This window comes from Sceloporus undulatus, chromosome 1, assembly GCF_019175285.1.
Source record: "Sceloporus undulatus isolate JIND9_A2432 ecotype Alabama chromosome 1, SceUnd_v1.1, whole genome shotgun sequence".
Taxonomy (NCBI): domain Eukaryota; kingdom Metazoa; phylum Chordata; class Lepidosauria; order Squamata; family Phrynosomatidae; genus Sceloporus; species Sceloporus undulatus.
Window position 1 is genome coordinate 285,651,896 of NC_056522.1, and position 15,024 is coordinate 285,666,919.

Sequence of the window (15,024 nt, forward strand, 5' to 3'; positions counted from 1 at the left end):
TTTCCTGGTCGAGGCTAGCTTCAAGGCATCTACCCAATTCCCTCCTGTGGGTGGTGGACCTATTAGGATGGTCCACCCTCGAAGGCTGAAGGAACCCAAAAGGTTCCAAGAAGCCCTAGAGGGGTGTATGGTTGGAACTGATGGCGATTCTGTTGATGCCCTGACTAACACCTGGGATATAGATCTCTCCAGGGCTATACACAGTGTTGCTCCCAAGTGTCCTTTCCAGCCCGCTTCCAAAAAACAACCCTGGTATACGGAAGATCTCAGGGAAAGGAAGAGGGCTGCGCAACGACTAGAGCGCAACTGGCGAAGACATCAGCACTTAGCCAATAAGGCACTCCTAGAGTCCCATTTGAAGGCCTACGGAGTGGCAATAAGTGCAGCAAAGCATTTGTTCTATGTTGCACGTATTGCGTCCGCAGAGTCACGTCCGGCAGAGCTGTTCAGGGTAGTGAGGGAGCTTATTCAACTGCTCCCCTCCCTGAACCCTATTCTAGAACCATCCAAAGCCTGCTGTGACGAGTTTAACAACTTCTTCGCGGATAAAATCTCTCAGATAAGGGCTGATCTCGACGCCAGTATTTGTTCAGAATCCAGAGTAGAGGTCTCCAGAGCTTCCGTGGACTTTGTTAGACTGGATCATTTTGAGTCTGTGAGTACTGAGGAAGTGGACAAGATTCTTCGAAGTGTTACGAAGACAACCTGCTCTCTCGATCCCTGTCCCTCATGGCTGGCAGCTCAGGGGGCGGCGGCCATAATTTCTATGTTGCACTGCATAATCAATTCATCTTTTGGGGAAGGGCGGTTTCCATCTGGCTTAAAATTGGCCGTTGTAAAACCACTGCTAAAAAGCCCTCCCTAGACCTCCTGGTTCGGAATAATTATTGGCCTGTTTCACTGCTGACTTTTTTGGGAAAGGTGATCGAGAGGGCGGTTGCCTTCCAGCTTCAAGTGATCTTGGATGAAATGGATTTTCTAGACCCATTTCAAACTGGCTTCCGGGCGGGCTATGGAGTTGAGACTGCCATGGTCCCCCTTGTCGATGATCTCCGTCTGAGCATGGACGGGGTAGCGTGTCCCTGTTAGTGCTTTTGGACATCTCAGAGGCTTTCGATACCATTGACCACGATATCCTTCTGGAACGCCTGAGGGAATTAGGTATCGGGGGCACTGCGCTCCAGTGGTTCCGTTCCTACCTCTCGGGCAGATTCCAGATGGTGCAGCTGGGGGACGTGTGCTCCGATAAGAGGGCGCTTACATCTGGTGTCCCTCAAGGAGCCATTCTGTCCCCCATGCTATTCAACATTTACATGAAACCGCTGGGAGAGATCATCCGGAGACACAGGGCGCGGTGTTATCAGTACGCTGATGACACCCAAATATGTTTCTCTGTGTCTCCGACTGATGCAGTGACTAGGGATGGCATCTCTCCCCTAAATGCCTGTCTGGAGTCGGTAATGGGCTGGATGAGGGAAAACAGACTCAGTCTGAATCCAGAGAAAACGGAAGTGCTTGTGATAGGTTCCCCGGGCCCGGGGATGGAAGTTTGTCCACCTGCTCTGAATGGGGTCACGCTTCCTCTGAAGGACTCAGTTTGCAGTCTGGGGGTGCTTCTGGATTCGTCGCTCCGCGTTACATCTCAGGTGGATGCGACAGTCAGGAGCACCTGTTATCAGCTTCAGCTGATACGCCAGCTGCGACCCTACCTGGGCCGGGGGGGGACCTTGAAACGGTGGTACATGCTCTGGTAACCTCTCGGTTGGATTTCTGTAATGCACTCCACATGGGGCAACCCTTGTACCATGCCCGTAAGCTTCAATTAGTACAGAATATGGCAGCAAGGTTGGTCACTGGATGCTCCAGGACCAGCCATATAACACCTATCCTGCAAGATCTACATTGGCTGCCTATTCGCTTCCGGGCGCAATACAAGGTGTTGGTTATGACCTATAAAGCCCTAAGTGGCTTGGGCCCAGGGTACTTGGAGGACCGCCTCTCCCCATATAATCCGCCCCGCACTCTCAGATCGGCCGGGAAGCACTTGTTAAGGGTTCCTAAGTCAAAATACACCTTGACTGCACAAAGGGCGTTTTCCATTTTGGCCCCGCAGCTTTGGAACTCGCTTCCTGATGAGCTCCACTCCGTCACCTCTCTTGATCTCTTTAGAGATTATTATTATTAATTATTATTATTATTACTCTGGAAAAGCAGGCTATAAATTATTATTATTGTTGTTGTTGTTGTTGTTGTTGTTGTTGTTGTTGTTGTTTCCTTGAACTCCTTAGAACAAAGATGGGATGTGTTTGTAATACAGTAACTAAAGACAAAACCAAACTTTGCATTTGCAGAACTTTCAGTATTTGCACCACCCAAACATCTGCTCTAGAGAGGGATTCCTCAGTCCAGAGCCGATTGTGGTGGTATATAGGAGACTGCCGTGGAGAGGGAGATTGCACCTCCTACTTCCATGGGATTGTGCTTTGCACAAAACAGAACTCCACCAGTGGAGCTTACACTAAATATTATATCCAGTGACATCACTGGTCGGGGACAGGGAGTGTGGACTGTACCAGGTAACACCTCACAGAAGTGACAACACCCTGGTAGTGCACTCCACTTGCTGTGGTGGAGGTGCAAGTATGCCCCTCGTGGCTTCATCACTGCTCAAAGTGGTGGCAGAGTGGCGAGTGCATCCCTCATGGCTGTGTTGCTATCCTTGCTCCCTCCCTGGGGAGAAAGCCAAGGTGGTGAATGGTGAGGGTGGTGGAGGGCAGACTGTATCTCTTGGCTGGGTGTCACTGAGCCTGGTCATGCCATCGAGTATACCAATGTATTGTTGAATTTAAGATGATGTCATTTAAAAATGTTTTTAATATAAGTTGATTTAAACACTTCAGAGAGAAACAAATACAAGATGCAACCCCCACTCTAGACTCTCTCCATAATTAGTTTTAATGGTTTTACTCCCCATGTTAAGTCATCTTCACCAGACCTTGGTTGAAAAGTAAATACTGCTATATTTGTTCCTTATATTATTTAGGAAAGAGGAAAAAACCCTAAATGTATTACAGCAATATTGTCAAGATGTCGATCTCAGTGTGAGAGTAATCAAGCATCTCTGTTGGTGCTTGTATGTCTGTTGATTCTATTTCCAATTTATTTTTCTAGGTTTCTGTAGTTTTTCTTTGGCTTTTACTCTTTCACTGATACACAGGCAAGCTTCCTAGGTGGTCTCAGCTGCTGTTTTAACCAACATTGTCCTGAATATTGGAAAACCCCATGTGTCAAGGTTCTTGAATAGTGGTACTAATTTATAGTATACTTTTAAGGATAGCATCTTTATTTCTGACTCTTCTGTACCAATTCACGATTTCTACATACAGAAATTAACTTCTCCATTTATTTTGTTGTAAAACTGAGGTAATATTTTAATCTTAAACTTAAATGATTGCACTTTCATAATATTTGTTAGTGGATCTCAGTGCTACATTCAGTGTATATTTTACATCCATGATCTAATTTGTATTTAAGCTGTCTATCAATACCTAAATAATATAAACAATTTACTGAATAAATTCAGATTTCACATTTTTTATTTTCCCAAACCTGGGTTTGGAGGATCGGAAGGTTTCTCTGTGGGATGTGACACATGCATACTTAACAATACACTTGTTATGTTTATTATAATATTCAAAACATGAATTTAATTAAATCCATGATATCAGGAACATTCTTTTCTGCATTAACTGTAGTTTGGCTAATTCAGCCATCATGACAAATAATTATAAAGAAAACTAGAAAAGAGAAGAAATTCAGTCTATGGTATTCCAACTGAATGGCTACAATGCATATAGTAAAAGAGTTTCCGTACCTAGGCTCAAACATTGATTACAATGGAGACAGCAATCAAGAAGTTAGAAGAAGACTAGTAATGAGAAGTGCAGCTATGAAAGAACTAGATAAGATTCTAAAGTGTCAAAATATACAAACCAACACTAAAGTCAGAATCATCAAAGCCATCGTATTTTCTTTCACCATGTGTGAATGTGAGAGCCAGACAGTGAAGAAAGTGGATAAAAAGAAAAATAACTCATTTGAGATGTGATGTTGGGAAAGAGTGCTGATGATACCATGAATGGTCAAAAAGACAAACAAATGGGTCGTTAAACAGATCAAGCCTGAAATTTCCTTGGAAATTTCCTTGGATGATCAAACTGAGGCTTTCATACGTTGGCCACATCATGAGAAGGCATGACTCATTAGAAAAGACAGTAATGCTAAGAAAGATAGCAGAAAGAGACGGTGCTGGTCTATGACCATAGTAAAGATGAACTTGAACTAGTAGAAAGAGAGGAAGACCACATAGCACAAATTGCAAAACTTCAATGAAGCCATTAATCTCATAATATCATGTTGTTTTTGGAATATCATGTTACCCAATTACATTCTGAGGAGGCAAATGTAGCATTGCCTGGAGCCTAAGCCATGCCTCACTCCATAGTATACTGCCCCCATCATTTACTATTCAGTTTTGGTGCTGAGCTTCCCTAATTTTTTGCTGCATTGTCAAGACTTAATGGCTTCATTGAAGTTTTGCTATTTCTGTATTAAGTGCATTGCTCCTACTACTGGTCTTATCGGTGTTGTTGCGTGCCTTCAAGTCATTTCTGATTTACGGAGATCCTAAGATGAAATCATCACAGGATTTTCTAGAGCTGAGAGTGTGTGACTCACCTAAGGTTACTCAGCGAGTTTCCATGTCCCAGCGGGGAATTGAATCCTGTTATCCAGAGTCATAGTCCAATACTCAAATCACTACACCATGGTCTACTATGGTTTAATTTATATTAAATAGAAAGGAGAAAATAACAGTGATCTGGAAGGAGAATCCTAAACAAATCTATTTGGACATAAGGAATCCTGGTATCAGTGGGACTTATTTCATTTTATTTGTAATATAAAGTGGGTTTTCCTTGCATAGTGTTGCCCCAACCAGAGGTGAGAATGGCAGAGGTAAAATCATTAAAAGAATATGTCATGCATGTCTAATGTTGTGATCCCTTACATTTACAAAAGAAAGAGCCAAGCATCAGCTCAGTCTGAGTACTATCATTCACCTTTATTTTTGTGTTATTATCTCTCTCTTCGCTTCTCTGCACTTGGGTGGGAAATTGTTTTGGCTGTAATATAGGAAATAGGTACTGCTCAGTGGCTCTTAGTGTAACACCTACTGTGAGGTTTAACAGAACTTTTAACAGTTTGTTTAGTAGGGGTGGAAGAACTAATGTTGCCCTAGTGTGTTGTCACTGATTTTTCTCAGGTTGGCAGCTGGCACTAAAAACATGCTAGTCTACCAAGATGCTTTGTTCCACTGAGCCCTACCATCTCTAAATACAACAGAAAGTAATAGCAAGAAATAATACCATAGCTTTCTTTTTATAATATTAGTTCTAACAAAAGATAATGGATATAAAGTGTAGAACAAAAGTGTGGTCTCGAATATTAGATGGTTCCATATTCCTAGACAGGAATCAATCTTATTTAGGTTGGTTGGTTTCCTCTTGTTTGGGTTTGTTTCAGAGATGGCTTTCTTTCTAGATTCAATTGGCAAAAAAGTATCAGTGTTACTCTGATGTACAAAGAACAGTGAAGGATCCTTTGACAGATTCAGGATGAGAGGAATTTATTAAAGCTTGGGTTTTTGCATCACAGTTACATTGCAACATACAAAAAATAGCGATATGCATAATTCCATTCTTTAAAATTTGTAACCTCTTCCAGTCTCAGATGGAAAATTTGTCAATTCCAGAAAGAAGTTGTGAAATTTCAAAGGAAAACAATACTTCCTACCTATTATTTATGTATTACATACCTCAAAGATACTAATATTATTATATCAGTATATAATACATCTACTGTAAGTAAAGGCTATATAACTGTTCCATGCACTTCATCTTTAAGATTGCTTCTACACAGAGATTTTTCTTGTCTCTTCTTTAGTCACTTATCTGCATAGAAAATGTAGGGATCCACAGACTGTGCCCTGGCTAGAAAGGCTACAAAGAAGTAGAAGTAATACGAGTACAAGGAATGCCATATTACAGTGTATTTATTTGTTGTTAACACCCATTCCTAGGCTGCATCCGCACTGCAGAATAATCCAGTTTGGCATCACTTTAACTGCCATGGCTCAATATTATGGAATTCTAGTAACTGTAATTTTGGGGGGGGGGGGGCGCACCAGAGCTCTCTGACAGAGAAGGCTAAATGTCTTACAAAACTAAAATTCCCAGAATTCCATAGCATTGAGCTGTGACAGTTAAAGTGGTGAAAACTGGATTATTTCTGCAGTATGAATGCAGCCCTAGATTGGCAGTAATGCAGTGAAGCTCTACTGGAATCTGGAAAGCTTCCTAAATGTATACACTCTAGGAATTATGGCTTCTTTTGTTTTCATACTATGTGAATTATATTTCCCATCAAACTATGTGTGGTATTCCAACTGAACACCTTGAGCCACTAGGAATTATTTGTTATACTATAACACAACCTTGGATATCAGTAATTACTAGGTTTGGGTTGTTGTTATTGTTGTTGTCTTTACTAACTTGCTCTTATACACATAGCTACATTGGCCATTTCATCTCTAAGACAATCATTCAAATGCATCTACCCTACATAGCATTATTTTCCTGCACAGGTAAGAAGGCAAGTAACTCTTTACAGGTGTGTTGCTACATGTAGTGATCAATTCATACTTTTTTTTAAAAAAAAAGTTGTGATACAGATCATAAATTACTCATATCAAAAATAGGAGAAAAACTGAAGAAGAAAAACATCCCCAGTCATCATTCCAAAATATGATCTAAACAATATCTCCACTGACTTTATTGACAATGTAAGGAACAGATTTTCACTACTAAGCATAATTGACCGAAAACTGGAAGAGCTTTGGTCTGAAGCCAAGAACATAATAAAGAAGAATGCAGATAGACACTTGCAACAGGCAAAAAGAAGGAGAAGAAATGCATGACAGATAAAACATTACAAGAAATAAAAGAAAGAGGAGCAAAACAAAAAGGAGATAGGAACAAGCTAAGAACCACAGTTGCAACAGTACAACAACTAGTGTATAAAGATAAAGAAAGCTACTACAATGAGCAGTGCAGAGAAATAGAAAAAAATAAAAAGGGGAGAACGAGAGACCTATTCCACAAGATCTGGAAAATCAAAGGAAAGTTCAAACCAAGGACTGGGACACTCTATGACAATAAAAATAACAATTCAAGACCAGGAAGGAATAAAAAAATGGATGCAATACACAAAAGAGCTATATAAAAGAGATGACAGAATTGACAGAATTAAAGACACATGGAACGAAGAGCCATATGAAGATGAACCCCAAATTCTAAAAAACAAGGTAGAAGCTGCAATAAGAGAAATGGCAAAAAACAAGTCACCAGGAACAGATGATATTCCAGATGAGCTGCTGCAATCCACACTGACAGAGTGAACTATAGTGCTAACTAACATATATCAAAAGATATGGAAAACAAAACGATGGTCAACGGTCTTGAAACGATCAGTATACATCCCCATCCATAAAAAAGGAGACACAAAAGATTGCAGCAACTAAAGAAGTACAGTATAGCACTAATATACCATGCAAGCAAAATTATGCTCAAAATTCTACAACATAGACTCAAATCATACATGGAGAGAGAAATTCCGGATCTCCAAATGGGGTTCAGGAAAGGAAGAGGCACTAGGGAGCACATTGCAAACATATGATGGCTAATGGAGTGCACCGGGGAGTTCCAAAAGAAAATCAGCATATGCTTTATAGATTACAGCAAAGCCTTTGACTGCATAGATCATGAAAGGCTATGGAATGCCCTTAAAGACATGGGAATGCCAACGCATCTGTCTTGATATGGAATCTGTACTCAGGACAAGAGGTTACTGTCAGAACAGAACATGGAGAAACAGAATGGTTCCCAGTTGGCAAAGGTGTCAGACAAGGCTGCATCTTATCACCCTATTTGTTCAACTTATATGCAGAGCATATTGTAAGAAAAGCAGGCTTGGACACAGAAGAAGGAGGAGTGAAAATAGGAAAGGATATCAACAATCTGAGATACACAGATGACACCATACTACTAGCAGAAAGCCTCAAAGACCTGGAACAACTACTAAGAAAGATCAGCGACGAAAGTGTAAAGACAGGCCTATGGTTGAACATGAAGAAAACAAAAATAATGACCACAGAGAACCTACACAAATTTGAATTAGACAATGAAGAAATAGAACTAGTAAAAGAATTCTCATGCCTGGGATCAAAAATTGCTAGAAATGGAGACTGCAGCCAGGAAATCAGAAGAAGATTAAGAATGGGAAGGACAGTTTTGAAAGAACTAGAGAAGATCCTAAAATGCAAGGATATACAACCAAGCACAAAAGTTAGAATTGTACAGTAATGCTAGGAAAGGTAAAGGGAATTAGAAAGAGAGGACGGCTCCATGCAAGATGGATGGACTCTATTAAAGAGATCACGAGTATGAGTTTTCAGGAGTTGATCAGAGTAGTGGAGGACAGAGGGTCTTGGAGATGTCTCATCAGCAGGGTTGCCATGGGTTGAGATTGACTCAAGGGCAGTTAACAACAGTAACAAAACACTCTGCATGTTGTATCTAGAACCTGATAATCTCTATGATCTCTGTGTTTGGTTTAAATACTGAATTTTTAAAAAGCGTTCACCCCAGTCAGTTGGGAAGCAATGTTTGTTTATTTGTTTGTGTGCTCTGTTTATAGAACAGGGATGGGCAACTGTGACACATTTGGAGGGCAAAGAAAGGCAAGGTTGAGGAAGGGATTGAGGGCCACATATATAGCACTGGGGTCCCATGTATAGGCAGACATACAAATATATGCAAAACTTTAGGCAGTATATCACCATAGAAGAGGTCCCCCTGCTTTCTTCTTATCCAGGACAAAATAACTCTTCCAAGGCAGTGCCTACTGATACACACACACACACACACACACACACATACACACACACACCATCATTCAGTGGATGCAATATTTTCCTACACAGTTTAGAAAGAGGATATATTTTTTGCGTGGCAGAAGAATGAAGACTCTTCTAAATATTGCCACCTTTTGGCATCATATGATACTTCAGAACATGGTGCTCCTCACATCACCATCACATCATCCATTCCTGTTATGTGTTTTGTTGTAGTTGACTACTTGTTTAAGAAGGGGGTGCTGCCTGTGTATGAGTTAAGGCCTGTCACCTACATCACTAAAACTAATGCATTAGTTGATATTTTCATTTCAGAAAAGGCCTGTTGTAATTCCAGGACTTTAATGCCTCTGTCATGTGGATTTGAGCAGATGTGGCTATATTAGAGGACTAAACTATAAATGATATCAATGTACTATCAATGTACAGGGAGGAAGCTGGAATGTAGATATGTATAGTCGGCCCTCCTTATCCACGGATTCAAGCATCCACAGTTTGAAAATATTCAGAAAAAGCATAAATTCCAAATAGCAAACCTTGATTTTCTATTTTATATAAGAGATGCCATTTTGTTATGCTTGAGCATCCACAGATTTTGTTATCCACGGGGGATCCTGGAACCAAACCCCGGCGGATAACAAGGGCCCACTGTATATCAGCCTGTAGGGTTGTGAATATAGTGTTGTGCTTAGATTTCTGTTGGATTGGATGGATTCAGTTGAAGTCCAAATCAAGGTGGACTGCTCAGAAACAGTGAATCTACTATATAAGGGCCTATACAGATTGGAAGAAAGGGGTGGACAGAGGTCACCCTTTTCTCCCTGGATTGTGGCCATTCCAACCAAACAGCATGTCAACAATGCCATAAGTGCCCTGGAGCAGCACTGTGATGTCCCTCGTGTGCCGTGCCATTTGGATGTGGCGCACGAGCCACCTCATCACTGTGTGAGCCATGTAAACGGCAGCGTGCCAAGATGGCACCTGTGGACACTCTGCTCTCCTGAGTCTTATTTTCAGTCCCAGGCCAGCGCAAAGTGCCAGTCTGTATCAGGCCTAAATTGCAATAATTCTGAAGAGTAATTGGCAGTTCAGGTCTGGAAGGAGACAGAAACAAAGACAGAGTGACACCTGCATTTTATACATTTCCCCCCCAAGATAGCCAGATAAGGTTGAGAATAAGGGGGGAGAGGAGGTTTGTAGATTTATGACTGTCAGATGTAGATTCTACTTGCAATATATGATATTCTCATGATTCTCCAATCCCACTCTCAGTATTTAAAGAATTTATTACAGCAATGGTCCAGCAACGGTCCAGTCTTCTGTCCATTTTGCTCCCAAGAACAGGAACATTAAAGCGAATTTTGTGATAAAAGTTGACAAATTAATAAAATCTGAAGATACTTGGAAGAAACCAGAAGATTTGGGATATCCAGGTGCATTTCTGGATAATTGCTTTGCAAACACTGGCTGTTCAAATACTCTTTTCTTTGTCGTTGTGTGATCCATATTCATCTTCTACCTTGTCCTATTTATACTTTCTCTAACCTGAGTGTGAACTGAGTAGAAAACAAAGTTTTGCACTGTTTTTAATTCATCATAATTCCTTGGCCCTTACACATTGCCATATATGAATATTTATTTTGCAGCTTTCTTGCCTTGGGACATCTTTATGACATATTCCATAAAATTGCCTCAGAATTCATAGGAAACAAATCACTTTCCCTCAGTTGAACACTCACCTTTTCTCCTAAACTTTGCGTCTATCCTACTGAAATTTCACCAGTTTTTATTAGTCAGGGCCACCTCTATTTTGTATATCCTTTTCATAGAAACTGAACATAAAAATAATAGGGGGATGCATGTCCCCTCAGACAGCAAATCCTGCTCTTGCAGAAAACTCAATAAACTTAATCCTCTAAAACTTGGAGAATCCCATCAGAATAATCAGCTGTGGAAATTTCATTTAGTTCTGCCAAGAAAATGATTTATCAGCAGTTCCCTTAAAAAACAGCTACACTCAACACTGATAAGCTTATTGCACAGCCCCCTGGGACAGGCCCAGCACGGAATGAAAGCGTGCAGTATGGGAACAGAATGGGGCAAAGGATGCATTTTACTGCTCGCCAGAACGCCGCCGGCACCGTCGGAAGTTCCCATTCTATTCCTGATCCATCCCACAGGAGGCCATTTTCAGGAACTGTTCAGAAGCGTTCCTGAAAATCTTCTCCTGTGGGATGGATCAAGAATGGAATGAGAACTTCCGGTGGCAGCAGCGGTAGCGTTGCAGCTCAGTGGAAGTCCACTGACATCCAAGCTATTCTTACTACTTGCTGACTGCAAAATATTTTTACAAAAATCTAAGAGAACTATGCTTTGAGTTGAAAACCAGGAGGGAAATTTAAATGTAAAATTTGTTAGCTGTTTAGCATTGTCTCTTATTTAATTGATTAGTAAATTAATCCTTGATTTAATATTAAAATTCTAAAGTCCATCACTTTAATGAAAAATACATTTAGTGAAGTTGCTTCTTTATGTTAGAAAAATTCCAACTTCATTGACAACTCTCTCTGTTTTAATTAGTTTTTATCTATCTTTGTAAGAAATTTATAAGATTTCAAATGGCCCTGATAAGCGTGATAAATACAATGAAGAAGAATTAACGTTTATTGTGCTAGCCAAAGGCCATGACAAAATGAGCTTATCAAAAAGCATAAAACATTTAAAACAAAAGGCACAGAATACAAAGGACAAAAAATGTCCCAACGTTTAGTGTGCAGTTAAAATAGTTAACTGTTAAAAAGGACAAAAGGAAGAAGAGACATCTTTCCTGGAAATTAGTAAACATATACAATATAATCCTGAAATCTAATTAATACTTGGTGTCTCTCTCGCAATTTATGGCAATTTTATTTAACTCTCTCTTTCTAATCTTTTTTTGCAGCCAAGGCAAAAAGAGCCACTCTGTGTGTTACACAGTCGTTGGTGTCACTCAAAAGGAATTGGACCAAATCAACAGTAGAGTTCCCACTTTTGTTTGTCAGCAAGGGTGTTAAAAAATTCTTTCTAGGGTCACTGTACAGTGGACAAATTAACAAGTAATGAACAATATCCTCCACCTGAGGCTGGCTGCAGATGCATAGTCTGTTCTCAAAAGGCACTTCATTGTAGTGTCCATCTAGAACTGCAGTAGGCATTACTTGAAGTCATAGCTCAGTGAAACCAATTCTTAAAGTAGGCGACTTGAGTTTAGTCAGATAACTGGCTCTAAAATGTTCCGTATTCAAAAAGGAGAATCAAAAGGAAAATTGTGAGGTCCTAACTGACTGCAGATCTTTTCTTGAATCAGCCCCAAAAAGGAATTCTCTTAATTGTCTCTTATCCATGCCAATAACAGCATTCAACTCAGAAAAGTTATATTTTTGTAAAAGAATTTGAAAACTTGATTTTCAGAACTGGTTGTTGCACATTTTCAAGTAACACAATGCTGGGAGACAATTTGTTGGTAGGGTAGCAATATGTTTTAAATATCTTATCTGTGTAAAATCTATTCTTGTTTTAACTGAGGGGCAGCCAAATTCAGTTCGCAAAAAAGGTGCAGGAGTTCCATTTGGTAAAGTGCAGAGCTTTTGGAGAAATTTGTTTTGTAACCAAGGCTTTGCCAGTGTTAATATCTGATCCCCATAAATACAATGATGTAATACAAGTAGTACATTCATTATCTTTTTTCACACATGTAATATTTCCATGCTTTTTCTGAAATACAGGGCTCTCCTTACTTAGTATTAAGGGTTCAACAGGAAATTCTCAATAATAATAATAATAATATAGTTTATTTGTATCCCGCTTTTCCAAAACATGATCAAACCTTTAAGTGCACCATACCTGCAAACACATGTTAATGGAGTTAATAATGATAAACTTTTTAAAACGTTAATGTTGAATATTTTGAAAAAATATAAGCTATAATTTAAGGGCTGGAATATATTTTGCGTTGTACTTAGTCAATTATTGTGTGTTTTTAAGGTGTATGAAAATGGCAAAGACACCGGGGAGATCATTGTTTACATCAGTAGAAAAGAGATGGAAACTAATTGTAGGAACCAACCCAGTATTATGCTGGAGAGGGTAAGTTAAAAGATATTTCATGTTTTCCCAAGTGCATACAATCACATCCATTTAAAATACATGGTATTTAAAAGTATAGACATGCTAGTGTTTTTGCTGCATTTTCCATCTATATTTCACTATAATAATTACCAGTTTAAAACATACCTTTATGTCTCCTCTTTGCTTATATAGAAACGCTAGAGATGAGTAAGAAATAAAGTAATGGTTTACATTTCAGTTTGCATTTCAACTGGAATACCCTTTGCCACTGAAATTCATATATTTGACAAATTCAGTTCTCTTCTTTCCCTGCTGTCATTTGACAAGAGCAGTGTTTGCTGTGTCAGTCTCGCCACTGATCACCTTTACACTGTGGTACAGTGGGTTCTGTTTCATTTGACATGGCCATTCAATCTAAATACCTGCTTAGCCATGAAACTCACTAGATAATCTTGAATTAGTAATAATAGCTCAACTATTCTAGACGAATATTAGAGGAAACTTGTTACAAAAATGTTTAAAGTAAAATGTAAAAACAAACAATCCTCAAACACTAAGATTTGTATGGAGCACTTCAAGTATTCAAGCCATTTCATAACTATAAGCTTAATAACCTTAGAATACCCTATCATGATCCTTTCTGAATAATTACTAGATGGAAAAAGATGCTCCCCAATAATCTCTTTTATCATATACTCAGAATTCCAAATAGAAGGGTATGCTGAACAATGTAAAGAATAGACAGATGGGATGGTACAGACTGAGAGACTAGATCAAACATAGTAAGCCAATTTTCGGAAAGGAGTTATACAAGATGTTAAAAGATAAACATCATAACTGGTTTCAAATTGAACAAATTTATTCATTGGCTCAAAATATAGACCAAAAAGGAGATTCACTCAGAAAGATAACATTAATTGAAAACTTCTTTTGTTACTACAGTTTTAAAATGTGGCCAGAAGCTCTTGCATACTTTTTTTTAAATGTAAGAGAAAAATTATAGTTATTAAAGGCACATTAAGGGAAAGCAATGGGTGTAAAGGTGCAGTGGAAGGCAGTTAACTATATAATGCCAAATGCTGCCTGGGATTGGACCTGGACTGCACCACCCCTAAAATCAGGATCAGGCCAAGATTGCTGGGGAGGCTGCATGAGAGAGATTCATGCTCCCACTTGTGGCTGGACTGCCCTAAAGTGCAAGGCATTTGGTCTCAGGTTTTAATGAGAATCTCAGATACAAAAGGGCAAAATGTACATGATGATAGAGGGTGTCTACTAATTACTTTGTTTATTAATGGGAATTCAAACCTGAAACATAAAGATTTAATTATATTCCTACTACATGCAATGTGCATGGAGACTGTGAGAACATATAAGTTGCTAAAAGAACTTAGCTTTACTTTTTGGAGAGCCAGAATTTGGAAACTCATGTTAATGGAAAAACTTTCAAGCTCCTTTTGAACCTCCAAAGGACTAGAAGACACTAGCAATTTTGTTTGACAAATAGTATAAATTAATTCACTTTGCAAACAAGAACAAATGTAATATGCATCTTCTACTGTGATTGTAAACAATTCCTTGGAGAGGTTTAATTTCTGAAGCTTAATCAACATTTCTGATAGATTTTCTTCATAGCTCTCAGTGCAAGGATCTGCCTGAATTCAGGAAACAACTGACTTAGGTAACAGGCTGTTTATGCACTATGTTGTATTATGTTTACACCATATATTCTTATACTTGATGTGTAAAAATATTTTTTTTTAAAAAAAAGGAATACTCAACCATGGTAGACAAACAGTTTTGTTTTATTATTGTCAATGTGGAACTGAGGCAGAAGGCATAGAGGCTAAGGTAACTTGTTCTAGGAGTTTGCATCTGTAATAAGA

General features: G+C 39.2%; 1 protein-coding gene across 1 annotated transcript in view; it reads left to right on the top strand.

Annotated features, from left to right (window-relative positions):
• The window catches only part of DCDC1 (doublecortin domain containing 1), a 368,535-nt gene that overhangs the window by 181,314 nt on the left and 172,197 nt on the right, over window positions 1-15,024 (top strand). The window contains exon 13 of the mRNA XM_042459567.1: window positions 13,055-13,156. Coding sequence (XP_042315501.1) covers window positions 13,055-13,156 — 102 coding nt within the window. The remainder of the gene's footprint in view (window positions 1-13,054; window positions 13,157-15,024) is intronic.